We start from the raw sequence: 27090 nt of genomic DNA on the forward strand, positions 1-27090 counted from the left end.
CACTCGGGGTGACAAGTGCAAAAACAAATTGTGATATATATTTCTTCTATTTCTATGAATTTGGTGACAGTGGGTAGAATATGAAAAGTGCGTTTGTTACAATGTGTTCGTTTCGTATTATGGTAAAAAACATGAACTTGCAAAAACAACAGTTGATGGACAGAATGCAGAACAATGTAATACATTCACCCCAGTACATAGATCTGGGCCTGCCAAGCCAGGTCCTCCCTGGACTGGAAACAAGCATTCTAGGACCGGTTTCGGGCTTATCAGTCCTGTTTTAAGAAATGATCAAAGCAAAAGTTCTAAGTGAGCCACATTGCATATTCAGAATTTTGGAATCCTTTTATTTACCGTAGTGTTATTTTATGTCATTTCATTGTCTTTCTTTCATGTTTATTATGACAATACATGCATAAAATGGTAACCCAGGAAGCATTTTAACGTCTTGACAAAGACCATCTTCCAGCTGAAACGCGTTGTTGGTGACAAAAAAATATTCAATTGTGGATTGGTGTGCCGCTTCTTTCCTTACCCGCGGATAGAATCTTGGATACTTTGTGGCAGACTGCCGCCTCGGCAGGCACCAACGCTAAAGGGCAGGCGAACGGTGTTTGCTGAGCCGACACCGGACGGAGGATGATATATATATATATATATATATATATATATATATATATATATATATTGGGCAGTTACTGTTGTGGACAATGTGTAACTTTTAAGTCACATGTTCGAGACCTGGTGGGGCTGACTCAGTCTTACATCCTTCAGAGATAGATACACTGAGTACCTTGAGCTGGATAGTAAGATTTCTTAATTGTCTCTACGCTATAGTGAATCTCCTTTAGCAAGTGATTTCTGTAAAGGTTGTTTTCGATATTTGTTTGACATTCTGTAGCAATTCTAAGTAAGTCAAGGCAATACAATGAACATCATATTACGCTTCATCCGCTTTCTGTTAAAATGCATCCTTGAAGTGTTTTCCTTTGGTCTGAACGTTGTTAGCCCATCATTTTGTTTTATCAGATAATTTACTAACTTGATACAATGGTTATCTACTTCACATTGTAGCCTCTTGAAGGGAAAATACTTGAAATGATGTGGTGTTACAACTGAAAGGAATTGTGTTGCAGAACATAGTTACAAGTACCTGATGATTCATTTGTCAATCAAGAGTTCCCCAATGTACTTGTTTCTCTTGGCCATTAGCTGGACCAAATGGTTTGTTGCACAAAAGTAAAGGGGGTGAAGACCTAAGACGTGGGCCAACTTTTCTCTTTGTGATAGACCCATCTAGATTGTGCCAAGTACTCCATGTGTTTACCAGGTACTTCAAAACCTAAAGAAAAAGAACACATTTTCAGAGATTCCCAAAGTTAAAGCCATCTCTCATCAGTAATGCAAAACACTTCTAAATCTCTAAATGTTCTAAGTCAATGCATTCCTCAAGGGATATCATGGTCCATCTCTAGAGCAGCAGTGAAAATAAGACATTTTACAACATATATTTACTGGCTCCACTAACATTTTCTGCTGTTCCATGTGATATGAAGAAATGTATGTCTGAAACTTGAACGATGTACAAGTCATTTAATGGTAAAGAATGCATTAACTTGTAGCCACTTATTGGCAACTTTGACTACAGATTAGTCTCAGCATCATATTAAATATCCAGCTTGAGCACCTTGCAATTATAATCAAAAAAACTCTGAACATTAAGTGCAATAACTTATTTGTAGGCTACACTTAAAACCCATCATATTCAGTACTTATTTAATCTGTTAATGTTTGCAATTTGATTCTCTTGAATATTTGTCTATCTAGAACAAGGTGACTTCGATGTCCTTCTTGACGGGAAAAGTGGTAGAAGATCTCTGCAGATTAAAACAGGTAAATATCACTTGCTTTTATTACAGATTGTAAGATTTTAATGTATTTTTTAAAATTATTTTTAATGCAGTGTTATAATCAGTGTATAGCAATACATGCATTTAACATCATACAGTAGATTTTAACTGACCGGCTAGAAAGTTTGTTGGGGTCCATTTAGGGCGATCGCAGTCATAAGTGCTTCTTCCTGTTAGGGATTAGTTGATTCCTTAGTCCCCTTTCTCTGACCATGTACAGGCAGGTCACCTGGTCTGTAGTAGGCGTCTGCACTCGTATAAAGAGACGCACCTACCTCTTTTGCCTTGCTTGGTTTTGTTTCCTTGTCACCTTTAACCCAGAATTGGATGGGAATTTCCTTCTTCAGCTGCTGGTGTTTTTCCTGGGTCATTGGAGTTCCGTGTCTTTCTTCGTTTACTTCCCTCGTCTTGTTATTGTCGGGGTCTGGCGGCTGTCGGATCCTTGTTGTGCGTATCGGCGTTTCGGAAGACGGTCACCTTTCTGAAGCACTCCGGGCGCGTTTGGGGGACAGCGGGGTCAGTGCCGTCTGTTTCTCAGAGACCCTGATATTTGCGGGGATTGAGTCTGCAATACGCGGCTGCGTATTGACTAGAGCGGCCATTTCCTGCATTTTTGTAACCCCTCGTCATCATTGTGCACAGTTTGGGTGAAATTACGAACTGTTCGATGGAGGCAGAGCGTTTCTTTTCCTTTTCATGTTTCGTCTGATTTTCCCCATAAGTGGCCACTGGATAATAGTGTTTTGGGGATTTTTTCTGTCCTATTATTAAAGGGGGTTTTTTATGTCTACGGACTTTTTCGCCTCTTCACCTCACATACCTTTTTAGGTCTCGCTATTATATCCCGCAGGGATTAATAGCAAGTATATAGTAGGCGAAACAAACTCTTGACCAAGCGCGGATTACGTGCAGTTCATGTGATCTAGTCGTGTGAGACGCGCGTGCACGACAAACCCATCAGCCCCACACCAGACTATAATGGAATGCCTCCCAAGCTGTTCCCCCGCCCCCCGCCATCAGCCTTCAAGCAATGCCTCCCAAGCTGCTCCCCCGCCTTCAAAGCAATGCGCTCCTGCTCCGCCCCCCCACAGCAATGCCAAGAGCTTGTTTTTTTTACCAGCGGGCAGTCTCTTGTTGCAGCTGTCACAAACATTGTGCCCCTTGCCCCCACTGGACTAAGTTGATGAACATAACCCTCCCACTCCCCCCGCCTAGGAACCCCCAACTGCCTGACACCGGGTCATTCGCGTGGGTGGTGGAAACTCCAGCGCTTTAAGCGGTACCAGTTCAGTCAGCGCTACATGCCACGTCTGTTATTTCCCAGGGCTTCGTGCTTTCTTAAATTGGTCTGATAACCAACACACAACACCAGCTCGTACGGAGGGACAGACCCACAAAACATTATCCATAACAACTAATCGTCCCCGCACGCACTTGTCAAAGAGCAACACATGGAAACACTAATCGTGGACAGGTTGAGAATTCGAGAATGCACGCCATCGCCATCACCATCACAAGAAACGTCTTTGAAAATAAACAGAAAGGAGGGTCACGTCTTCTTGATATGTTAATGAGTCTAATTAACTCCCCCCCCCCCTTCCTTCGATTGCACCACCCACTTTCCATTCAGCTTTCCAATTAACTGGGGCGCTTCCTGCCTTTGTAAAACTGCCGAAGAACAGCTTAATAGCTTTGGCCTCCCCTGCCTCTCGCGCCATTAAGTGAAGGTTCGGCGCCAGAAAGGCAGCACATCTGCGCCGAAATCCCTTCATGCAGAAACTTGCCGCTGCAAACGCTCCTGCCATGACAGAGAGAGGGTTTCTGCGCCAGCTCTCCCCAGATACAGATCTACTCGATGGGTGCATGTTAGGTATCCTCAGTTTTCAACTGCACTGAAATACATACATAAGTGCTACGACACAGATGGCATGATTGTGCAAACAAAAAGTTGTTAATCTGCACCTACCGATTTTGCCAAATAACACTTTCCTGAAGTACCGTGCAAAATGCGCCAGTCGCAGGTAATCCCATCGCGAAAGGGATTTATGCTGCCACTGACAAGAGTAAATTACTATTTCAAGAGTGAGAAGGGGTGAGAGGATTTAGAAAAAAATACCCTCGAACGCTCCACTTCGTTCTTAAACTTTCTAGTGAAACCTTGTCTCGCCCCCCCCCCCCCCCCCTCCCCTCGTTAGTGGGATTTAATCTCCAGCAATATTACATCAGTGTGGCATCTTAATATTAGCGAGTAAAAGAAATCACATTTATACGGCATCCTTTTGTGACAACCTTGCACTCATAAATCCTCAAATTTGCGCATGTAATTCGGATTCTATGTACCGTTGTCTGTTTATTATCCTTAGTTTTTGTAAGTGTCAGAGTGTTTCTATCTATCTATCTATCTAGCTATCTATCTAGCGGCCTCACTCACTCTATCTATCTATCTATCTATCTATCTATCTATCTATCTCTCTATCGCCCTCTATCTATCGCCCTCTATCTATCTATCGCCCTCACTCTATCTATCGCCCTCACTCTATCTATCGCCCTCACTCTATCTATCGCCCTCACTCTATCTATCTCCCTCTATCTATCTATCTCGCTCTATCTATCCATCTATCTATTTATCTATCTATAGCCCTCCCTCTATCTATCTATCGCATCACCACAGCATCACTCAGCGTCACCACAGCATCACTCAGCGCCACCACAGCAGCACTCAGCGCCACCACAGCATCAATCTGTGCAACCATTCAACAACTGGTTCAAATATGTTCTCTCAATGTTTCAAGCTTTATTACAAATGTCACAAAAAGATGTTAATATTTCACTTCTGTTCTTGGATTTTCGTCACAATAAAATACACTGAACATAATCTTCACAAAAGTTCTTTACAAAAGTTTAAGCTATTGCCATTATAAATTGCAATAACTTTTATTTAAGTATTAATTATTTAAAAAAATTAAAAGCCATTATTTGTAATATCAATACATCTAAGTCACGTAAATACAACACATATTGCATTACAAATGATATTGGTGTCACATTTGCGAAAGTTAAAACTATTGGCATTGTAAATGACAAAGCTATTAATTTCGCTATTTTCAAAACCAACAAATAAATAAAACATTTGTAATTTACAATGCCAATAGCTACAACTTTCCTAATGCGAGACCTATTGCATTGCAAATGCTTGTTTCTTGACTGCGGAGACTGGGGGATTTTTGGACTGTCAGGAAGCAAATAACACAGTCCGTTCCGGCTGGATGGCTAGTCACAATGGACTCTGGACATTTCCTTGCCTACATCCTTGCTGACTATAATTGGTAAGAGATTTCCTTAATGAAAGGGGGTGTCTGTTTTGTACATGGTCAAAGAATGTACTGCTATTAGTGTGTCCCTATATATATGGTGAGGACTGTTTACTTTTGTCTCCTACTCCAGGTGTTTCTCCAGTGTGGGTTACTGCCTTTAGAGTCATGTCAGAAGGAGTGCCATAGAAGTCCAGCATTGTCTTCCCTTATTTGTTTGCCTCCCACCCTCTCCCGGCGCCCTATTGAATCGTGGTCTGTGGTTGTGTTCAGCGCACGTCATAGGGGTGTGGGTAGGGGATTGGGATCATCTTCGTCTCTGCAGCGTTGGGAATAGCTAGATGGTGGTCGGTGACACTTCCTTGGATCAGGAGGGTGATATATGCTTGCAAGGATATCTAGGCTGAGGGAGAGGGATGTAATGGGGAGAATATCTGGACTTGTCAGATTGTATGCTAACCCATCCCATCGTGGTGTGTTTGGTGGCCGGACATGTTCTGCCCGGCAGTTCGAGGGCGGGACCAGTATATTTGTTCTGGGTTGAAGTTTCGGTGGCAGGTATTATGGGAGCCAGACGTGCTCCAGGGTTTCCCCTGCGGGACTCTTCGATGCTGCTATTGGGAACATGCCGGGACTGTTTTCTCTTTTGGAGTGGTGTGGCTCACTGGTTAGAGGCGGCAGACCCGGAAGCAGAGGATGGCCCGGGACCAGGGTTCGATCCCCGACGCGGCAGGGTCGTGAACCAGGGTCAGCGGACTTGATAATTCTCGCCTCGGTGCCTACTCTAACGAGGGATCACACTCAGCAACTCTGGGCATTAGCTTGCCTCATCTCCACAACGGCCCCCCACAAATGCCGGGGATGCCTGGTTTCACCTTGGAGATACCCAGGAGGGAACATCTCACAGGGAAAGCAGGACGGGTTCCCCAGCGGTCTAAAGCGCCAGGACGCCTCCGGGTAACAGTGCGCTTTACAAGACACACACATTTACATTTTTGGTATATGCAGGGTGCACAAAGTTTGTGAGGAAAGCCTCCTAACTCTGTGCCTGTTCGGGTGTTCGCAGCCCTCTACATTTGTCTCTGTGTAGAGTTTCTCATTCTAACTGCGCCCAATATTTCACTAGGCATGTCCATTGCGGGATGTTCGGTCCTTTGGGCAATTTCCAATTAGTAGCTATGATCCTTTCTACTAGTGTAAGGGCTATAGGGCAAGAACAGACCATGTGGGGAATCCAATATCATCAATGCCCCATCTGGGACAGGCTAAAGGGGACTGGTGATGAATTAATTAGCCCTAGTCTCTTGAGAAGAGGAGGTCTGTGTAAGAAGTGGAATTGCTGCAGGTGGAGCCTCTGGTTTCTGGAGACTTTGGCGAGATATTTTAATGCCAGTGCCCATTCTTTGTCAGTGTTGTCCTTACCTATTTTCCGGGACCGTTTATGCTTTTGTGGACTCCATCAAAGCCTTTGTGTAGTGTCCTATACAAAAGGGTGACAGCTTTCCACCCCTAATGTTTTAATATAATTAAATTAGTTTTATACATCTTAAAAAAACTGAATGATGATGCTCTTTTTTCTTTTATTGTATAAGGGGAGGATATCATGGATGAATAAAAGATACAGGAGGCAGTGTCAGGAAAAGGACCATTGCGAAAGTGCTTATTTTTTATTTTACTAAATGTAACAGAACTGTTACAACAAGAGCCAGGGCCACTATAGACATGACTGTAAATTGCAGACAGTACAGGTCGTCTCTCGCTCTCTCTGTCTGCCCTCCTGTTTCACTCCTGTTTCGCTGTCTCCCTTGGGCTTTCTGCCTCAACATCTAGTTTACTATTTCTTTCTTCCTTTCTGTGGTTATCCATTTGTCTTTCCCCTTACATCCAGCCCTCCACCTGTCTTCTTACTTCAGTACCATCGGCCTCTTTTTTTTTCTTATAGATCACCACCTCTTATCCACTCTACGACCTGCATTAATTTATGCTTCCTCTTGCCATTGCCTCTCTCTGCTCCACTCTTCAAGACATGAACTTTAGAAATGAGGTTAGGCCAAGAATTCTTAGTTGGAGGCCATTGAAATGACAACGTTTCCATACACCAATAACCGTGGGCCTTGAAAATATGAAAGGTGTTCTTTGTACTCATTATCATACTCGTTAAAAACAAGACCCCTCTTTCCTGAAGATACTTTTTGTACATTCTGTAAAATATTTAGATGCCACGCTAGACTTCTACATTAGTGTCAGAGGTTCCAACTGAAGTATTGTCCTTATTTTCGTGCATTACTAATAAATGGCTTCAGGAGTTTAGAAGGACTCATACATACCAAAGCACACAAATAAACCAAAAGACATTACTCACAAGTCCTCGAGGGTTGGTAATAGGACATTTTCAAAACGGATTTTGATTTTCACCTGAATAATCTTTTGAGAAGGTTGCTTAAGTTTTGTTATTTTATTGGTGCAATCCTTGTATAAAACATTCTTTTTCATGTTATGTATGTGAAGCTAATGATGAATTATTTAATTTGGCTAAATCTAGCTTTAATGTCTGATAAATACTTCTAACCAGAGGCTTCGACCTTGTAATCCTCCCCATGCGCCATAATGGATCTGGTAATCTGCTGGTGCTTTAGGGGGATTCAGTGCTGGCTCCAATGTCTGACCCGGAACCCATTTCAATCTGATCCCAACCAGTGTCATGCCACGAAGTTTCTAAAGCGCAACTGGTTGTCTGACTCTAGTCCTATGATTCTGGTAGGGCGGACATGCCAGCTGAGACTCCATGACTTTTTTGGTTCAGATTCTTACCAAAGCTTGCTCCACCCAGGGATGATGGTGGGAATGGGAATGATTTTCCGCTTCATAATATTGGTAACAATTTTTACATGGATTTACAAGAGGCCAGTGTGTTTAACACTTCCCTGATAAAGGGCCTAAGTGCCATTTTGTCTTCCAGGGGAACATTTTGCAACATTTGTAGTGGTAGTTCGACTGGAAGCTGAGTTTTGGACCTACAACTGCCCAGTACTGAGATTAAGACAAATCTCCTTACCAAAAATCTTACAGACTGGCCCATTCACATCAGCCCACCCTCCCTTTCAGTTAGGTCTTCACTGAAATTTTAATCGGGACTTGGTCAAAACCCTGTTCTTGCCTACCAGTGAATTTACCTGTGGCCAGGTGTATTAGACTATCGCCTGACAACCATGATTTCCTCACTGAACATCCTTCTCCAGAGTGTCTGGTTGTCCAGGCTTCAACCAGCAACGTGAACCCCAGTTGATTTCCCTCAACTCCTCTGAATAACGAGTCCTAGGGGAATGGAGGTTTTTTGGAAATATATGTTTTCGGCCAGCCTAGCCTTGAGATGTTCAATGCAGTCTGCTTATTGGACCAGCATATTCATGCCATATGGAAGAACTCCAGCAAGATCTTGCCAGATGTCCCTGAAGACCTTTAGGTCTCACTCGCAAATATTTGATTTGTCCTGGCCTTGATACTACTGATTGTCTAGGAAAGGCAGTTGGCACCATTGTTTAAAAAGCTCATTCTACCTTCAAACTTTTCAAAGAAAGTAAAACCACAGCACTTGACTCATGCAAAACTGTTTTTTCATCATTTTAGAAAATGTCACTACTCCACTACGGGGCTAGCATATAGGCAATGTCAGTCTCCCCAGGTACTGATTAAATTACCCCTGTCCTTTTGGGTTCAGGTACATTAATCTGGTAGGCACCTTGCAGGCCTACAAGGGCATCAGTGCTCCCATTTATCCTTCCCCTGTGGCAATAGCCTCTAATCTGCTCTAGCTTGCAATTAGTGGCACAAAATCACCATTGGGAGGCAGGATCTAGCATTTTCTCGCAGGGTGATGATCTATAGTGTCCAGCAAAAGAGTCCTTCAAATCTTTCAACATAGCTATGCCCTACCTCTGTCCATTTTGGCTTACAACTACGCAAGTTTGCTTTTTTCTCAATAGCTACGATGTCGACCCCGCACCCTCATCCTGTTTGCATGTGGCATCTTGGCGTGTATCCTGCCTGAGCTGTGCCTCTTGTTTCTTCAGCTTCGGTCGTTGACCTTGCAGGAGCATCACATTACACTGTTGGCGACGTGGTAGTGGGTGGCTCCTTGTTGATCGAGGTAATCTTTTTCCTCCGAGGGCCAGTTCCCAAAGTCCTTTGTCCTCGCTGTAGGAAGGTGGATACCAGACTATGGTTGCCCCCAACTTTTTGCCTAGTGTTTAGCTGGTTTTCGACTTAGTTGGCCTGTGATCCTGCTATTCAGGACCCCAGGCTATCCGATCTCTCTGTAAAATGGACTCCATGTACTGTAGGTACATACCAAATTGGATATTGGGTCACCCTTGTGAGTCCCTGTATAGTGTACCATAGGTACCCAGGGCATAGGTGCACCCAAGGCCTACCAGGGGCTGTAGCATGTATTATGCCACCCCTGGCTGGCCACTCAAATAGACACAACTGGCTGATCACTCAGCTGGGGCAAGGTTGTGTAATCACCCCTTGCTTAGGTGTAGTATTCCTATACCTACTTACATATAGACACATAGTAACCTATAAGTCACTCCTATGGCAGGCCTTACCACTCCTAAAGGCAGAGTGCTTGGTTACGTGTGAGATGGTGCTCTAGCATGAGCTGAGCCTGTCTGCAGCTTTCGGAACCATGTCCTTATAGCTGTTCTATGATATTGCCATACCATATACTCTTAAGTGCATTATGAACCTTGCGGTTAAATGCTAACTTTGGGTTGGCTTTATCCAAACAGGTCGTGTAAGGTGTCATACGCTTTGGAACACTACCCCCTCGCCAATTCTGGTGACGGGGGTAGCATTCCACCCTTCTAGAGGGAGAAGACCTGTTCGTTCTGACTATCCCGGTTAAAGTTAACCTGAGTCCCAGCATCACAAAATGGATGCTGCTGCCACAGACACAAGTCTGACCTCCTGCTGCTGGGAGTCCTTCCAGTCACGGAGGTTTGGACAATATGGACAATAGGTTTCCTGCTTGGGGAGGTGCGAGCACCACCCCAGACAGGAGGATGTGTATTGGGACAGGGAGGGCTGAATAGAATCAGACACTGCCTGGAGCACTCTAGGTGCTCCATGCATACCCCGGTTCAAACTGGTTGCTGGGGCACTCAAGCCCTAGCTCTGGCGCGAAACTGCACAAAGGAAAGGGGGTGTAACCACCCCTTTCCTGGTCCCACCCATAGAAGGGACCTAGTGACCAAACCAGCCCCCTTTAGTTGTATAAAGGTAGGAGTGACCCAGGAGACATTAGATTAATCCTGGAATCGACTGAACATGAAACTCTGGACCCTTCGACATTCACTGAAGACTGAAGAAATCTCCCTTGTGGCCAAGGAGTGACCACCCTGGGCAACCAGGCACCACCCAGCAACTCGACGGCTTGCTTTGTCCCCGTTCCCGCCGGAACCCGAGCACAGAGCCTGACAAGACCTCGCCTCCTGGATCCCTCTGACCCCACTGCACGACTCCAGCACAGCTGGGCCTCGTGGAAGGCATTGGGATCCGTGGAAGTAGGTAACTTGGAAAGTCTGCAACTTGCTAAAAGCACAGCTCCTGAGGCCTCCTCGAAGCTGTGCACTGGGGACTGAGACACCCCGACACCGAGCGCCACCTGCACCGAAGACCAGCCCTCCACACTCCACGAGATCTGCGTGGGGCCCTTATGCTTGTGCTCTGCTCGACGCGTTGTCCGGTTGCTGGCCCGTGGCTAGTAGCCCCTGGCGACGATCCTTTTGAAACTCCATCGCTGGTCTGGTTGCTCCAGACTGGCCCTTGCTTCCCTGAAAAGGTGAAGTACCTCAGAACCTCCTGGTCTGCACCAGAACCCTTTTTGTATATCCTGCGTGGGTAGCCTTTGCTTAGGCTTGTTGGCTACGATCTTGAAGCTGACCCCAACATTGGCGAGAACCTTCGTGGGACAGCATCTCTCCAGCTCCTGGTCGTCCTCGACGCCTCCTGGTCCACGTGGCTGCAACTACAAGCTTCACCCCAGCACCTGATTGCTCCTCGACGACGTCTGGTTCCTTCCTGGTTCCACCTGGCCACTGGCTAGTGACCTAGCTCTGTCCCCTCTGCTTTCAGGGCTCCTTCAACTCCGATCCACCCTTGGATCCACCCGGACATCTTCCTCCTGGTCGCCTGCAGCATCTTTCCTCACAGGCTCCATAGACGGCAACTGCGAAACCCGACACATCTTCACACCTATGCACCTGCTTCCTGTGGGTGAGGTAACGCGAGTACTTCAGTGCTCCCAAGGGTATTGACTATCCAAGTGTCTAGGTTTTTAGTTGCGTCCTTCTAGCTAGACCGGAAGTGTCCTAAATCTTCATTTACTTACCTTTTACGTTCCTATTGACTTTCTATTGACTCTTGCGTGAGAGTACTGACTGCACGCGCCGCCTGTGGGCCTCCGACTCCTAACCTAAGGGTCAGATAGTGTAGCCTCAGCGATTCCTTTGGTCCTAGGCCTCTTCCCTTCCCAAGTCGTGGTTCTTATACCACTTACTCAGTATATGGTTTTACGTGCCCCTAGGGCCTAACTGTAAATTGTGCTATTTAAAGTATTTCTAAGTGTAACTTGTTATGTGCTTTTGCCTCTGATCTCATAAAGAGTTTAGAGGAGTGTGTTAGTAAATAAATACGTATATATTTTGTGGTGTCCTTTCATTTGATATTCAAGGGGTTACATATGGTAAAACAGCTGGCTTTACACGCCCTCAAGAGTCTTTTAGCCTAAGACTGTTCCGTCCACGCTACCTCTAGGATAGCTGGTCTATAAGGTTGACTTATCAACCATCGCCATAAGGGTTGCTTGGACTGGTGCAAGGTGCTCACTAGAATAGTGAACATCATATAACAGGCCAACTTCTCACACTCGCTGCCTCCTGGTAAGTCATGCCCTAGGCCACAGCTTTCAAAACTGTGTGGCGCAACAAGGTTACTGTGCTTGCGCCCCATACGTAGGTGTGTCACGCGATGGCGGCTGGCGCCGTAGCACTTCTCCCTCCCCCCCCCAGAGTGCTACGGCGCTGCACTGTGAGACTCTGAGTCAGGCAGCGAGTCCAAATACATACCTTCGTTTTTTAGTGGCAGCGCGATCACCTGCAGGCGTAGCTAGGGGGGGGGGGGGTCCACCCCAGGCGGCACTATCTTTGAGGCGGCGGCCGTGAGGCACTGTCAAGCAGTCATCTGTTGCAGCAGAAAAATGATCGAACGAGTGTGAAGTATCTGCTGATGTGCCATCTACCTGGGTGCTCTAATGAAACATGTTCAGAGCTCCATAGCTCCGAGCAGAGGTGGGAAGAGGGTCTACAGCATTGCTGTGAGGGGCAGTGCCTGTAATCTGGGAGACGCCATGGCGAACCCTGCGACACTCGTATGTGCGCCGCAGGTGCTGATGAAAGCTCTTGGAACCGGTTTGCCATGATGCCGCTGGTCCGTAGAAAGGAACCATTACCCATGATATGCAGTGCAGCAAGCACCTAGGCATGCCGGTCCGAGCGACGGCCTTTATCATTTATTTGAGCACAGAAAAACGGGGTCTCACTTGCATAGGCTGGTCTTGCAGATCAGCTGCTCATGTGGATCTGACACCTTTTCTACTTAACACAACAGAGTTTATTGGGTCAGGGGGCAGCAGACCACTGATTGTTTCCTGTGCCGTGCACACCACTTCCAAACTAGATGACAGACACTGCCCAATCGTGACCCTCTCTGCTTTATGACCCTTTGCCAGTGTGCTGATTGTTATCTTAACGTAGTGCATGAGGCGAGCTGAGCTGCTGCATTTACTTCATTTTGTCAATCCAGCTAGATTTTAGATCACTGTGAAAATCGTGTACTGGAAGTAATGAAAATGAGGAAGAAAGTAAGGAAGGGAAGTGAAGTGAAAGAAGGGCATAAGGGACCGGAAGGGAGAAGTGGAGTGAGGAAAGAAAAAAAAAAGAAAAAAAGGGAGAAAGAATTAGGGATGAAAGATATACGGAAGGAGCAGTAAAGAAATCAATAACTGGAACACAGATGAAAAAAGGCTAATGTTTTGTTTTTTAAAGTTTCTAACTCTGTGTTGTGCAGCTTTTCCGTATTCAACTAGAGGTCAACAAAATGCTATTTTCAGAGAGACACCATTTCCATTTTCTTTACTGTGAACCTTTTGTTTTTGGTCAAGTGAAGTACATATTTACAAGTGTGCCCATATTAACGATCTTGCACTGGGGGTGTGTGAAAATAGTAAAATTGAAGCCAGGTAGAGGAAGCTTAACACTTTCTTCATGGGAGGCATTTTAGGTAGTTAAAGCAGAAAAAGAGGGCCAAACACAAAATGTTCCAGGGCTTCAAAGTACTAAAACAGGCAATTCTTAAGTGAACGTAGTTTGGGACCAATCGACCATCAGTGTAGTCAAGTGGAGTAATTCTAAGAAAGCAATTACGTTGATAAATAATGGTAGAAAACATCCTTTAAGCTTTACCACGCAGCTTATGCCAAACTTATTTTGTTGAGCAAACTAGAGCCAAAGGTATCAGAGCGCTTTACATACGCACCAGTTGTGTTACAGACGGACACTTGCATTTTTGTGTGCGTGGGGGTGTGGGGTGTGTGTGTGGGGGGGTTGTGTGTGTGTGTGGGGGGGTTGTGGGGGTGGGTGGGGTGGGGCTGGGTGTGTGGGGTTGTGGGTGGGTGTGTGCGTGTGGGTGTGTGTATGTGGGGGATGTGGGGTGTGTGTGTGTGGGGGGGGGGGGGGGTGGGGTGTGAGGCCTGACGCCCCTTAGGTGGTTTGGGCTCGCTTGCTCACGTTACCGTGTCCCTGAACATTTTTTCACAAAAAGGTGTGTCACCAACATGAAAAGTTTGGAAAGCTGTGCCCTAGGCAGTTGACGCCACAGCCTTCTCCAAACTTTGCTGCGTACCTGCGGTGTCCCCGATTCACCTACTATTCTAATGTCTGAGCAAGAATGTGGGCCGTACCTTCCAGTTTCTTCCTGGTGCTGAGGCGACTCCCTCAAGGTTCTATCATCTTGCCCATGCTTTTCAACATCTACCTGAAGTTATTACCAGTACTGATCAATACATTTTACCTCACGTGCTATAACTATGCAGATGATACGCAAATACTCCTTCAACTGGAATGCCCCAAAGGCATTGGAAAATCTCCAATTTTCAGCTGTCTCAGAGCCGTGGATCAGTGGATGACCTGGAGCCATTTCAAATTGAATGCTTCAAAAACTGAAATACTCACGTGTGGCGATTGGAAACATTACAACCCGCTTGCCGCATGGCCTGATGAACTGGGTTCACTGCCTAAAGTATCGAAGGAAGCAAGAAACCTTGGAATGACCATGGACTCCAAGCTGTTGATGAATGCCCAAATGGATAAACTAGCAAACACACAAGAAGTGCCTAGCCACCTACATTTACATCCACACTTGAGGAATGTCGAAAACGCTAGCTGTCAAGTTCGACAAGGTACTTTTATTTATGCCAGTTATTTCATAATTGATCAAAGTTTATCAAAGACAGTAATTAAAGGCATACAAAAACAAATATCTACAAGATTGTTGCAATTGTGTCTACACAAATGTACTCTGAACTTGACACATAAACAGTCATGAAACAAATCAAGGGAAAGTCCAATACAAACAGAAAACAATTTATGCATGTGCAAAAAAAGATAGTGATTCTATATAAATGTAATAAATGAATAAAGCATCAATAAAGAATGAGAAAAGAAAGAAAAAGAGGGAGTCAAGACAATTTATGGCTGTTATTGCCACCAGCAATTGCTGCTATAAAGGATTAAGTCGCAGTTACTCCTTTTTAACAAGCCAACGCGTTTTGAATCCAGACATTGATTTACCGGAGTCTCATCAGGGCGCTGTCAATCTGTCAAAGTTTGAGAAGAAGCGAATTCGTGGGACAGAGGTTTGGCACACAGGGTCTGATCGTGCTGAAGCCTTCTTGGTTATGTGTTAACTTCTCGTTGTGCTACCAAGGTGATGGATGGAGGGGGCGGGGGGCCACCGTTAGGTGGTTTATTGAAGGAAGCTGACGACTGCCGCCGTCTTGGCGTTGTGTGCCTGACGGATGTCTAAAGGACGTCAGAGCGTGAATGCTTTTAATAGCGCCTGTTAATAACTGGAGCTTCTTATTTTCTTTATTCGCGATGCAATTTGCCATTTCTCAAGGGGCGTGAAAGCATCCGCTGTGTGCTCCCTTGTCCTCGCCTACGGCGTTCTGACTCCTTTCGTTTTCTCAAGTGGATAAACTAGCAAGATAAAGTTTTCTACTATAAAGACGCTACAGTGAATTTTCCCTCATTTGGGATTTCCACACAAGGTCCAAGCTACCATCTCCCTTGTTCTGTCCAAACTCGATTACGCCAATAGCCTCTACCACGGATCACCTTTAACGACCTTGAAAAGACTACAACGGATTCAGAACTCGCCTGCCAGACTACTCTTGCATATCAAACCGCAAGACCACATCTCCCCTGCCTTGAAAGCCCTGCATTGGTTACCGGTTGCCAGAAGATCCACGTTCAAGCTGCTTTGTATCACCCACAAAGCAATATATGGAATGGGACCGCTCTTCATCAGGAATAAAATCACCAAACACATTCAACTAAGAAACCTCTGCTCTAAAGGAGCCTCTCGCCTCAAAATCCCTATACAAGAAAAAAAACATGGGTGGCACATCCTTCTCTGTTCAATCAGCCAAACTATGGAACTCTTTACCCCCCAACATAAAGTCCACCGACAACCACCTTATCTTCAGAAAACTACTAGAGATTTAGCTCTTCCCCACATAAGCACCATACGAAAACAGAAATTTACAGCATATCTCTGTATACAAGCATTTTTTTCACTATAGATATGTACTTATCTTTGTGTATTACTTTGTATAAACATGTAAAATAATTATGTTGTTGAGAGAAAAAATAATAATAAATAAATAAATATCATCTTTGGTCTACATGTACATACTTCCATTGTGCATCCATGTACCCTCCATGTACTTGGATCTGTGTGTCTGTTACTTTTCTCCTGAAAAAGCATATCCACCCTATTTATCATCCTGTGCCTCTATCATTATCTTTAATCTACATATACTTGCCTCCTTTATGTATCTATATACTTTTAATGTAATTATGGATCTATATATTTATCACTTTCTTCTAATTCAGCATTTCCAATGCACTACCCTATTTTTCAGCCTATACTTCGCTCAATATATCTTCTAGTCCAACCTTCTGTCTCATCTCAAACTTCTTCTACTACTCCTTCCAATGCACTACCCTATCTCTCATCCTATACATCTATCAATATATCCTCTACATCCACTCTCTCATTTATCCCAAACCCCATACCACTACTATGATTGCCAAAATAACCCTTTCTAGACTCTCTCCTACTCTACCCCTCCTTGCATCATCTGACACCTCTTTTACTATACCGATCCCCTAAAACAAACCTTTCTAAACTCTTTCCTCTGAGTCCTCCCCTCCAAAACTCCTTTTACTCATCCAAAAGCCTCCTCCTATTGCTAAGACCTAAAAAGAAAAAAAGAAAAAAAAATCTTTTACTCTTTTATCCCTCCACTATCCTTTTCAATCGAAATTAACAGACTAGCATGTTCACTTCTCAAATTCCATATTAAACTATACTAATATACTACCCAAATAACTGAATAAAATATCCACTACTCAAATTACTTCATATTTTTTTTACTATACTAATTTTCAACAGTAATCCTTTATGGGTTCCGGAGTGGCGTGCTACTCGCCAAAAAAGCGATTCAACACCCATCAGGGGTAACAAGTGCTATATGAATGCAAATCTTTCTTCCCCTTTTATCCCTCCGCTATACTTCTCACTCCAAGTATCTGACTAATATCCACTACTGAAATTACTTAATATTTCACCATATTAATTCACCACTAATCCTTTGTAGGCTTCCTGATTAGCGTGCGTCAACAAGCGCTAAATAAATACAAACCTTTTTCCTCCTCTATTCTTCTGCTATCATTCTGAATCCAATTAACTGACTACCCTATCCACCACTTAAAATGTACTTGCATGTTTCACTATACTAATTCAACACTAATCCACTATGGGTCCCGGAGTAGTGTGATACTTGCTGAAAAAGCGCTGCAACGCCTCGTCAGGGGTAGTAAGCGCTATATAAATGCAATTACAATACAATACAAACTCTCCCTCCATAACTTTTTTGGCTCTCAACCTCATTGTGGCGCGCTTCTTGGCCCCGAGGAGGTCAGGGAGGCCTCGACTGACTCCAAACTGGCGGGACCCTCTGAATCCGTGATAGACTCCTTCACAGCTCCAGTGCACAGCCCCTCGTAGTTCCCATCTGTACTGCCTGTGTTGGATTTGCAAACACTGACTTTGGCGTCAACTACATCGATTGCCCCTTCTTTGCCTACCCTCCCCGACGCTGAGGTGCCTCCTTCTCTTCGCTGATCGTCTGGAATGGCATCGGTGGAACAAGTCCTTTTCGGGCTACCTTCCTTTACTTTCGGATGAGCCCCCTGCTATTTTTTCCTTGGCACACTGGTATTTTGGTGATGTGGTTGATCACGTGACAGATCCTCCTCCGGAGTTTCATTGGGTTTCTGCCCTAAGTGACACTATTGGCCTTGATTCTTCCCCAACCTTGGGCCTGTACTCTCCGCCTTGTCTTGCTTTGGAGGCTAGCTCGACTTTTGCTCAGCTTTTGCAGAGAGTTGATGTAGTTCTGGGGCTGCAGCTTCTCTCTGTAGAAGTGCCTGTTAATCCATTCCTTGGGGTGCTTCAGCAGAGTCAGGTGAGAACTGAGCCTGCGTGTTCCTTCAGTGTCTTATATTCCATTGGGCATTTGGGCTAAACCTGTTTCAAGGGCCTCAGTGGACGGTCTGTATCTCACCATTCTGCCCCTGGAGAAACGCTCTGCCTTTCCCATCAGCATTCTCTGCAGAGCTTTGTGGTTCTGGCCGCTACAAACTCCTCCCAAAATCGGCACTGTGGCTGACGACCCTCCAGACAGAGAGTCTGGATGCTTTTGGTTGATATCTTTTCTGCTATCAGCTCCGCCTTACTGTCAAATATTATGGCTTGTATTTTGGGTCGTTGCTCTCATGTGTTACGGGATTCGGTCTCTCGGCTTGTCCCTGATGACTTTCGGGACACTCTTACTCAGATGATCCAGGATGGTCGTTAGGCGGCTACATTACTGCTCTGTTGAGGCATGGATACCACAGCTTCTGTCGGACTGGCCATGGCCCTTTCAGAGGTTCTTCGCCGGCATGGCTGACTGCGTACCTCCAGTTTTCTGAGGCTGTTCAGTCTGCCTTGGTGGAAATGCCTTTTGATGGTCAATATCTGTTTGGCTGTGAAGTTGACTCCACTTTACGCCATTCTCAGGTTAATAGCAGTGGTGCGAAATGTAATACCTGATTGCCATACCGCCACCTTCTTCCCCCTGTACTAGGTCAGGATGGGAATAATCTCTTGCATTCCATCGATGTGGACTGTTCTAAGGCGGTGCCAGTTGGCTTTTTTTTTAAGTCATCCCTCCACGTGCAATCCGTGTGGTGCCCTGCCCCTGCAGGTATTTTCTTTTCTTGCGATTTTATTTATTTACTTATTTGAAGAATTTTATATAGCACTGGCTAGACCCGGAAGTATCAGAAGGCTTTACATGAGAGTGGCGTAAAGAAAAACAGTTTTACATAATTACATCAGGTTACCAGAGCATAGAATAACACAGAAAACAAGTCCAAGGAGCATAGAAGGGATTCGTAAAGGAAGCCAGCTCGGGGACACAGGGCATTCTACCCTGTCGTTGTCAGGTTGTGGTCCATGGTTGCTTTCTGGGAAGCGTATTAATGTATGACCCTGTTCAGTGTCTACTCTGCTGACTGCTCTGTGTTCTTTGCTGTCTACCCAAGTTCTGATTGTTGATGTACTGTTCCCTTGCTGCCTGTCAATGTTTCCTGTGCAATTGTACCCATTATAGGGGACTCCACATGCGGTGGGTGGTGCACTGGTACAAGTCTGAAGATGGTGCACTGGGTTTCTTCTTCTTGCCTCCCCACATTTATTGAGTGTTTCTCCGCACTTGCCAGGGGTTTCTTTTCTTCCACTCTATTTGGTGCTATTCTTTACTAGCAGATACAAGGGAAGGGGCATGGCACCTGGCCTCCTGGTCTTTGTCTGGTTCTACCCTGAGTGGTTTTCCTTCTTTCTCTCTTCAGGTGTTAACACTACTTGTGCTAATTCTCGCTATACACGAACGGGGCGGGCTCCTGTCTGCTCATGCTTTCTTTCTTAGGTCCTTGAGACCATCCTGTGTCCATATCTTCGCGTGAGTGGCCAGCTCTGCTGCCCTACCTCTTCTATGCCTCTGCTTGGCCTGTTTTTCCTCTGCTTCTGCCTTGAGCAAAGCTGCGATTGCTTTCACTTTTTGATTAGAGCCCTTTCCATGACACCTCCAATGCCAACCCCAACATTTTGTAACTGGCCTGACTGTTTTTCAGGTGTGCCTTCTACCCTTTTTGGTGGTTTATGGTGAATTTTCCTCTTCCGTTCTTCTCGGACATGGGTTCCTCACCTGTTCGCTCTGGGTTGAATTGTATGGAGGTTTGTGATATCTTGGGATTCTTTTTCTCCACTTCTTGTGAGCGTGGTTGCAGTTCTCACCCCTTTGTGGCTCATTTCCCTTGTACTTATAGGCATACTGAGTATGATCCTGGGTGAAGTCAGGATCGTCACTCACATTATCCCCTGGCTTGTTGCCTGAGCACGTGTTGCCCCTTGCACACAAGGCCTTCCCTTTGCTTCTGGCCTTCATGCTTCTTAGGCTGTGTGCACTGCCTCCCTTTCTGTTACTTCCATTCTTTACACTGGCCCTTTGGTTTGACCTTCATATCTGAAAGAGACATGTTAGTGATAGATTCCTTACCTTAGAATATCCCCAGGCGTCAGACTGGATCCGGAATTTTTGTGTGTAGCAGTACCCATACGCGTCGGTAGGCGTCGTCCGCGGCTCTGTGGCCGCCATGATGACGTCGTCGGAGTACTTAGACGCCACCTCCGCGCGCTGACGTCAGTTCTTCTTTTCTCCGGTGCCAGCAAGCGCAGATCCGGAAAAAGTTGTACCCTAGTCAATTTTTGACTAACTTTTTATGATCCTTTTGATCTACTTTCGAAGTCTCTCGACTCCGGTGCGGGTAGGGATGCCTGGGTTCAAGCCCTGCACCGACTGCAACCGACTGATGTCGGTTACCGACCCCCATCGTCGGTGCCTGCACTGTCTAGGCCCGGACCACGACGACAAGTTCTGCTCCGACTGCCGGGCCCTGACGTCTAAAGCTAGACGGGAGCGGTCCCGTAAGCAACTCGATCTTCGGCAGTCCGCCCCGCGCCGTTCGAGGTCTCGGTCCGAAAGGAGGTCGAGGGACCTATCGCGGGGCCGGAGTCACCACAGTTCCGGGAGTCGTCATCGGTCTTCGGGCTCGAAGTCCTCAGGTAAGAGGCACAAGAAGTCGAAGAGGCACCATCGCTCTTCTGACTCCCCTCGACGCTCGCGCGATGCGGCTGAGGGTTCGGGTGACACCGCCCACGCGGCTCCGCGTCGCGGCCTGCTCCATACCCGCCGGTCCCTGGGCAGAATGCGACGCCACAGTAGATCGAGGCCTTCCTCTCGGCCATGAGGTCGCTCACTCCTCCGTCGAGTTCCGCGGCGCCTTCGGGCCCCACTGGATCCCGCACCGGATCCAGGTCGCTGCCGGTCGACCTCGCCGGCCCAAAGGGTGTCGCCCCAGACCATGCGCTTGAGAGCTTTAAGGACTCCAGGGCTACGGCCAAGTCCTTGGGCCTCTCAGCCACGCGCCAGCTAACGGCTGCCTTTCGCTCCTTTCGTGGCCAAGGAAGGGGCGCCCCCACACATCCAGCCAACCACAGGCCGCAGACTACCACCCAACGCGGTGCCGGACGTGGGAACCGCCGTGGCGGAGGTCGGGGACAACGGTGAGGCCAGTCCACACCTACCCCTGCAGCATCCGCCTCAAAACACTCCTAGTCCGAGCTTTCAGGCCCATGTGACGCCAGTGGGGGGCAGGGTTCGCCATCACCACCACCACTGGCGCACTGTCACATCGGACAGGTGGGTGATGAAAATCGTCCGAAGGGGCCACTCCCTCCCCTTCGAGACGTCCCCTCCAGCCATGCCACCGAAGTACCACCGCGTCTGGGATCACTTGAAACTTCTGCAGGAGGAAGTTACGGCCCTCTTGGCCAAGGGGGCCATCGAGCGCGTTCCTGGGCCAGAAGTACGGTGTGGTTGTTACTCCCACTACTTTCTGGTACCCAAGAAGGGCAAAGGCGGCCTACGCCCTATCTTGGACCTACGAAACGTCAACGGCTTCCTACGGAAGGAGAAGTTCAAGATGCTGACATTGGCTCAGGTCTTAGCTGCCCTAGACCCTGGAGACTGGATGGTAGCGTTGGACTTGCAGGACGCTTATTTTCACATCCCTGTCCTGCCGCCCACCGGCGTTACCTGCGGTTCATGGTAGGCCACGAGCACTTTCAGTTTACCGTGCTCCTCTTCGGCCTTACCAGCGCCCCACGGGTGTTCACGAAAGTGATGACGGTGGTCGCAGCTCATCTGTGCAGGTTAGGGGTTTCAGTCTTCCCCTACCTCGACGACTGGTTGTTGAAGGTGGGCTCGCCCCAGACAGTCGTCAGCCACCTCCAGACTACTGCCGACCTCCTGCACCTGCTGGGGATCTTCATCAATGTGCCAAAGTCACACCTGTGTCCCTCTCAGAAGCTCCTCTTCATCAGAGCGGTTCTAGACTCGGTGCAGTTTCGGGTTTATCCTCCCGAACAGCGGGTTCAGGATATTCAGGCTCTGATTCTGATCTCTCAGCCTTTATCCCGAATCTTGGTCAGGTTGGCGCTGCGGCTTCTGGGGCTGATGGCCTCCTGCATCCTTCTGGTGCATCACGCCCAGTGGCGGATACGGGCTCTGCAGTGGGACCTGAAGTTTCAGTGGGCCCAGCATCAGGGCAACTTGACCGACCATGTCTTGATCTCGGAGGGCACTGCAAGGCAGTTGCAGTGGTGGCTCACAGACTGCAATTGGGTCAGCGGCAGATCTCTCTCCCTACCCCAACCGGAGCACGTAGTTGTGACGGACGCGTCCCTCCAGGGCTGGGGGGGCCACATGGGAGAGGCGGAGATCAGAGGCCTCTGTTCTCTGGCGGAGTCCCAGCTCCACATCAACCTTCTGGAGCAGCGGGTGATCTGGCTTGCACTGAAGGCATTCCTCCCCTCTGTCCGGGGGAGTGTAGGTAGTGCAGGTGTTCACGGACAACATCACCGCCATGTGATACTGCAACAAACAGGGCGGGTGGGGTCGTGGACCCTCTGCCAGGAGGCTCTGCGCCTCTGGCAGTGGCTGGAACATCAGGGCGTGACCCTGGTGGTTCAACACCTGGCAGGTACACTGAACGCCAGGGCGGATGAACTCAGCCGCCGGTGCATGATGGATCACGAATGGCGTCTGAACTCGGACGTGGCGCAAGGTCTCTTTCTGCAGTGGGGAGAGCCTTGGTTAGATCTATTCGCCACCGAAGAGAACACGCAATGTCATCAGTTAGGTGCGTTGGAATTTCCAAGGCGGCACTCGCTCGGAGACCCTTTTCGTCGCAAGTGGAGTTGCGGTCTTTTGTACGCCTTTCCGCCTATACCACTTCTGCCCAGAGTGCTGAAGACCAGGCGCGACCGGGCCCAGGATTTTCTTGTGGCTCCAGACTGGGCACAAAGATATTGGTATCCAGAGCTACTCAGCATGTCTGTCGATCCCCGATTAGTCTGCCTCTTCAGGAGGACCTTCTGTCGCAGCAACAGGGGACGGTCTTCCACCCGAACCTGTCCAGTCTCCACCTACAAGCTTGGAGATTGAGCGGCGACAGGTGAGGCCATTTGACTTGCCTCCTAAAGTCTGTAATATCATTCTGGCAGCCAGGCGTCCCTCCACCGAATCGGTATACGCTTGCAGGTGGAACAAATTTGTGGCATGGTGCACAGGAAAGGCTGTGGATCCACTCTCTGCCCCCCTTGCTTAGGTTCTCCTCTTCCTTCTTTCTCTTGCCCAGCAGGGCTCTGCTCTGGGCACTCTCAAGGGCTACCTTTCTGCCTTTTCCGCCTTCTTAAGGCTACCTGAACAACCATCTTTGTTCAAGTTCCCCATTGTAAATCGGTTTTTGAAGGGCATCACACACATGTTCCCTCCTGTTCCATTTGTGATGCCCCAGTGGGACTTGAACCTTGTACTGACTTACCTGATGTGCGCTCCCTTTGAGCCACTTCATAACTGTCCTCTCTGCCTTCTAACTCTGAAGACTGCTTTCCTGGTTGCCATCACCTCTGCCAGGAGAGTGAGTGAGCTCCAGGCTCTTTCTTCCAAACCTCCATTCCTTTCTGTCCATCCGGACAAGGTTGGGTTGCGGACAAGACCCTCTTTCCTGCCCAAGGTAGTCACAGCCTTCCACATCGGGCAGTCCATCACCTTGCCCACCTTCTTTCTGCCTCCGCATCCCACCGCCTGGACCCAAAACGTGCGCTCTCTTTCTACTTGGATCGCACACTCCAGTTCCGGGTGGATGACCAACTCTTTGTTGGTTAGGCGGGCGCTAAGAAGGGAAGGGCGGTGCACAAGCGGACCATCTCTCGGTGGGTCGTGTTGTGTATCCAGGCATGCTACTCCTTAGCTAAAACGGAACCCCCTCTTGGGCTGAGGGCCCATTCCATTCGGGCCACGGCAACTATTACTGCCCTGGGCCGGGGAGTCCCCTTGCAGGACATTTGTCAGGCAGCTACGTGGGCTTCGCTGCACACGTTCGCAAGACACTACTGCCTGGACAGCCAAGTCCGGAGAGATGGCGTTTTTGGCCGTTCCATCCTCCAGGTCTTTCTGGTGTGATTATTGGTTCGCAGACCCACCACCGGGGTTGGTATTGCTGGGGTATCTATTCTAAGGTAAGGAATCTATCACTAACTTGTCTCTTTCAGATGCACAAGTTACTACTTGTGTAACGATATATCTGTAAGAGACATTAGTTAGTGATAGATTCCTTACCAACCCACCCATCCTCCACGTTCTGCAAACCGATATCTAGGGTTAAGGTCATCCCCTTCAGGGCCCTAGTTTCATGGCACCAGTGTTGGTTTTTATCATGGTTCTGAGTTTCTGGCGCGGAAAAGCTGTGTACAAGAACTGACGTCAGCATGCGGAGGCGGCGTCTAAGTACTCCGACAACGTCATCACGGCGCCCACGATGGACGCGGAGCCACGGACGACGCCTACCGACGCGCATGGGTACTGCCACGCAAAAAAATTCCGGATCCAGTCTGACGCCTGGGGATATTCTAAGGTAAGGAATCTATCACTAACTAATGTCTCTTACAGATATATTGTTACACAAGTAGTAACTTGTGCATTACTGCAGGTGCAGGCTTCTCCTCGGAGATTGGGGATTATAGATCTCTTCTAGGCTGTAGCTACTTCAGATCAGGGTCAATGAAAACACATATTGTGTGCTAATCCATTGTCTGCCATGTTCTGGAGTACAGGTAGAAGGACAAAAATTAGTGTCATCCTCCAAAACATTCGATATCCATAATCAATTTCATCCCTGTAGCCAAGAATGTCATTTCAGTCCTGTATGCATTTTATTTATTGACATTTAATATATGCTACTCTTTAGTCTGTCCTTCTAAATTACGGTTCACTGGGAAAGGTACGGAATTTTTATTAAAATGTATAAATTAGAAAAATAACTTTCTTATCTGCAGTAAACCATGTGTCTGATAGCTATTCTGTTAGTTATGTTAGCCTAACTTCCAGTAATCTCATGCAATCCTTTTTTAAAGCAATATTTCAGGGTGAATAAGGACACTTGTTTTCATGCATGTGCACCTAAAGAAATATCATTTTTGGTAATGTTGCTTCCAAGTGATTCTACATTTTAGGATGTCTCTTGCCGCTCAGTCTGTGTAAAGAAATATTTTTTGGTCCAGCCCAACCTCTGTTATTATTCCAAACGTTTAAGCAGAATGAGTAGAGAAACAACAGTAAGGGTAAGTAGCTTCTTCTTTTAAGGAAGTATTTGAATCAGGATTATGTATAGGCTTGTATGACGTGGTGGGATACTGGCAGCATGGGCAAACAGTGGCAAATATTTTCCTCTGATATCAAGTCATCTTCTGCCATGTACTAATGAATCTTACATTAGACTGCAGCCACATCATATTTTATATATTACAATTTGCTGCTCCTCGACTAAACCTCTGTTGCTATTGATTCACTTTAGGTGGACCTGGATTCTAGACACATCGGATGGGTCACAAGCGAACTTCCGGGTGGAGACAATCACATTATCAAAATTGAACTGAAAGGCCCTGAAAATACACTGAGGGTTCGACAAGTGAAAGTTCTTGGCTGGAAAGATGGGGAAAGCATCAAGATTGCTGGGCAGATCTCTGCAAGTGTTGCGCAGCAACGGAATTGTGAAGCTGAAACGCTAAGAGTTTTCCGACTCATTACATCCCAGGTTTGGCATTGCACTACAATACATGTTCCAGTACATAAATGCTCTAAACATGTCCGTACATTTCCCTTCTTAATTATTTTTCCTCCACATAGGTGAACTACTGATTATTGGTCTATTTGAATTATTGCCATGTTAAGCATAGGGACACTTTTCTATTTCTAAAGCATTCTGTCTCAAATTATATGAAATATCTACTATTTAAAGAAAGTATTTTCTAAAATACAAATCATGCATGTTGCTAAGATGTGTTAACAGGCAAAAATGAAATGAGAATCAAAGATAAGACTGCTAATCTGCAGTCCGCTGATATAGGCCCCTATTTTCTATCTGAATATTCAAAAACATGGACTAAAACCAAATATGCTACTATAAATACCAGAGTAACATTAATGCTGGCAGAAACAGGAAACCATGCTGTCCGTTTAGATCTGCAACAGTGTGATTGCCTCAACCCCTTATATCTCCACTGTTGATGTCCTTGTTCCCTTATATCTCCTTTCCCCTTATATTCCATTTTATAGCCCCCCATCCAGCCCGTGATATCTTCTCCATTTGCCCCATACTCTTCGAAATTTCTTGGGGCATCCTCTCGCCTTATATGTGACCCTTTCAGCGGCCATGTAGGCATCTAACCCTCTTCTCCACTCCTCCAGCTTTGGCAGTGCTTTCGTTCCCCAGTACTTGGCTACGTCCCTTTTTGCTATCACCAGGGCCTAGACCAGATAGATCAGCAGGGGACGGGCGATGTCCACATCATTAGTCATTCCTAGAAGGACCAGTTTAGGATCAGATTGTAAGGGGGCCTCAAGCACCTCACCCAGCTTACTAAGCACCTCCTGCCAGTAGCTCTGAATCGTAGGGCAGGACCAGATGATATGATAGAAGTCCCATTCGGTACTGCCACATCTCAGACATCTTGTGTCTCCAATCCTACCCATCCTATGTAGTCTCACCCTATCATAGTACGTTCTATGAAGAACATTATATTGTATGAGACTTAATGGCTACTTCTCTAGGATGCATTAATACCGTGTCCCAGTCTACTGTATCCATTTCTCCCACTTCGATCTCCCACTTCCTCCTAAGGTCGCCCAAGTCGTCAGCCATGTTGTTCATCAATGTTTTATACGTGAGTGAAACTGCCTTTTCCTGGATTTGTTCCTGCAGTAATCTGCCCTTGAGGGGAGCATATTCTGGGAGTGT

At 46.8% G+C, this 27090-nt stretch overlaps 1 protein-coding gene across 12 annotated transcripts in view; it reads left to right on the forward strand.

The window, feature by feature from the left end:
* Nucleotides 1-27090, forward strand: part of MYCBP2 (MYC binding protein 2) — a 2065574-nt gene that overhangs the window by 1705030 nt on the left and 333454 nt on the right. For all 12 annotated transcript variants that reach the window (XM_086934832.1, XM_086934837.1, XM_086934835.1 and 9 more), the window contains 2 exons: nt 1828-1893; nt 25648-25887. In XM_086934832.1, coding sequence (XP_086790958.1) covers nt 1828-1893; nt 25648-25887 — 306 coding nt within the window. The remainder of the gene's footprint in view (nt 1-1827; nt 1894-25647; nt 25888-27090) is intronic.

This window comes from Lissotriton vulgaris, chromosome 8 (assembly GCF_964263255.1).
Source record: "Lissotriton vulgaris chromosome 8, aLisVul1.2, whole genome shotgun sequence".
NCBI lineage: Eukaryota > Metazoa > Chordata > Amphibia > Caudata > Salamandridae > Lissotriton > Lissotriton vulgaris.